The 2,384-nt window shown below is 38.6% G+C and overlaps 1 protein-coding gene across 1 annotated transcript; it reads left to right on the forward strand.

Moving 5' to 3' along the window:
* The first annotated feature begins 1,238 nt into the window (after positions 1–1,238).
* Positions 1,239–2,180, forward strand: LOC123602432 (olfactory receptor 51A7-like). Its single transcript, XM_045486921.1, has one exon. The coding sequence runs from the start codon at positions 1,239–1,241 to the stop codon at positions 2,178–2,180; it is 942 nt and encodes a 313-aa protein (XP_045342877.1).
* Positions 2,181–2,384: the final 204 nt, after the last annotated feature.

The raw sequence follows: 2,384 nt of genomic DNA on the forward strand, positions 1-2,384 counted from the left end.
TTGTAATTTCTTCCATCTGGATGCAATTCATTCTTTCTCTACCCTTGCCAGGAAATGCTCATAAACTCCCCATGAAAGGACAAATACTTGTGGCCTGGCCATTCCCTTCTCACTGCTTCTTGGGGTCTTCTAGCTGGAAGCTCACCACTTAGGGGATGATAGCTGGTGTCTGAGGAGTCCTTCCTCTGCTCCCTGAGGTGCTGTGCTCACTCAGACTGCCTCAGGCTACAGTAATGTGCTGGCAAATAGTGTTTCAACCTGGAGATCTCTTGGTGATTTATGGTTCTGGAAGTGGTGTTATATAAGACAATTAGGAGGGGGTAGAATTAAAAGAATATAAGAAAGTACTGAGCATCACCCTCCATTTCCAAAGTTCTGATGGGAAAATTTAAAACATTTTGTATATTTGCTTCATGTGTTATTGGCTTCTTAAAAATGAAAAATAAAACATTACTCTTAAATTTGAAGTTCCCTTTGACACATACTCCATTTCCACCATACTCATTCTACTGTGATTTTTTGTGTGTGTACACACATGTGCACACACATGTGTGCTTGTATGCATAATTTTCTAGTACAGGGGTCAACAAACTTTTTCTGTAAATGGCCAGGAAGTAAATATTTTAGACTTTTCAGGCCACGTATTTGTCTCTGTCCTATATGTTTTTTCTTCTTTTTTTTCTTTTGATACAACACTTTAAAATATTTTTTAAATTCTCACAGGTTGAATTTGGCTCTGCAAATTAGTTTCCCAAACTCTGTGGTAGGTCAATTTTATATTTTCACACACATGTATCATGAACAATAATATGTTAGGCCTCCTTTAACTCCTGCTACTATAGCATCTGTGATTTGTATGAATATATGAGCATTGACCACATCCAAGATGTTATAGATTTTCCAGATTGCAATATATTCCAACTTAGTTTACTTGATGCATAAATCTTAAAAAGTGGTGTTTTTTTTAAAAAGGTTATCAAACACCTTGTTGCTTCCAAGCTATCAGGAACAAAGGTAGACTTGAAGATCTCAAATGAATATCATGAAGAACCTATTTAAATCGACTCTGTATTTTTCTTTATATAGAAAAAGTTACATTATTGCTTGATACCTAAGGATGAGCTATACTTAATTTAACTGACAACTGAACTTAATTGTGTTCAGTACACACAACTAAGAGAATTTGTTGTTGATGTTATTTATCTACCAGGAGCATATAAATGAGAGACCTATTTGTGATGTTTTCTCTTAATACCTCAGAAATTGAAATCTCCACCTTCCTATTGGTTGGGATCCCAGGGTTTGAGAGTGTACACATTTGGATCTCCATCCCCATCTGCTTTATGTACCTCCTGGCCATCCTGGGCAACTGCACCACCCTGTTTGTCATCAGGACAGAGTCTTTCCTGCATGAGCCTATGTACTATTTCCTCTCCATGCTGGCCCTATCTGACCTGGGCTTGTCTTTCTCTTCTCTTCCCTCTATGCTGAGGATCTTCTTGTTCAATGCCATGGAGATTTCTGCTGATGCATGTATTGCCCAGGAATTTTTCATCCATGGATTCACAGGCATGGAATCCTCAATGCTCTTGATCATGTCCTTTGATTGCTTTCCAGCCATTTGCAACCCTCTGAGGTATAATTCCATTCTTACCAGCTCCAGAATTTGGCATCGTGGGCTGATATTTGATATTAAAAGCATTCTACTAGTTCTTCCTCTTCCTTTCACTTTAAATAGACTCAGATACTGTAATAAACACCTGCTCTCACACTCCTACTGTCTCCACCAGGATGTCATGAAACTGGCCTGCTCTGATAATAGGGTTAACTTTTACTATGGTCTGTTTGTTGCACTCTGCATGATGTCAGACAGTGTTTTCATTGCTGTTTCCTATGTGTTCAACCTGAAGACTGTATTGGGTATTGCATCCCATGGGGAGCAACTTAAAGCTCTTAATACCTGCGTGTCCCACATCTGTGCTGTGCTCATCTTCTTTGTGCCCATCACCACCTTGGCTACCATACATCACTTTTCCAAGCATAAATCCCCTTTGGCTATGATTCTGATAGCTGATGCATTCTTGTTGGTACCACCTTTGATGAATCCCATTGTGTATTGTGTAAAAAGTTGGCAGATTAGAGTAAAAATCCTGGAAAAACTGAGTCTAAAGTCTAAATGATGGGGCAGAGGTAGAAGTTCCATTTTCTCTACAATAAATTGTCTTAGGAGCAGGGCAATATTTCTTCCAAAGAGGAGATATTTCCTTTTACTTCATAGCCCTTCAGTGATAGTAATTAATTAGTTAATCAATCAATTAATCAATCCCTAAAGGGGACCTAATATACCACAGCAAATCTGCTTTTAGGGAAGAGGAGGCCTGCAT

Source organism: Leopardus geoffroyi, chromosome D1 (genome assembly GCF_018350155.1).
Source record: "Leopardus geoffroyi isolate Oge1 chromosome D1, O.geoffroyi_Oge1_pat1.0, whole genome shotgun sequence".
Classification (NCBI taxonomy): domain Eukaryota; kingdom Metazoa; phylum Chordata; class Mammalia; order Carnivora; family Felidae; genus Leopardus; species Leopardus geoffroyi.

What these genes read in the sequence shown, in the direction of transcription:
- LOC123602432 (XM_045486921.1), top strand. Translation starts at nt 1,239, where the DNA reads ATGTTTTCTCTTAATACCTCAGAAATTGAAATCTCCACCTTCCTATTG.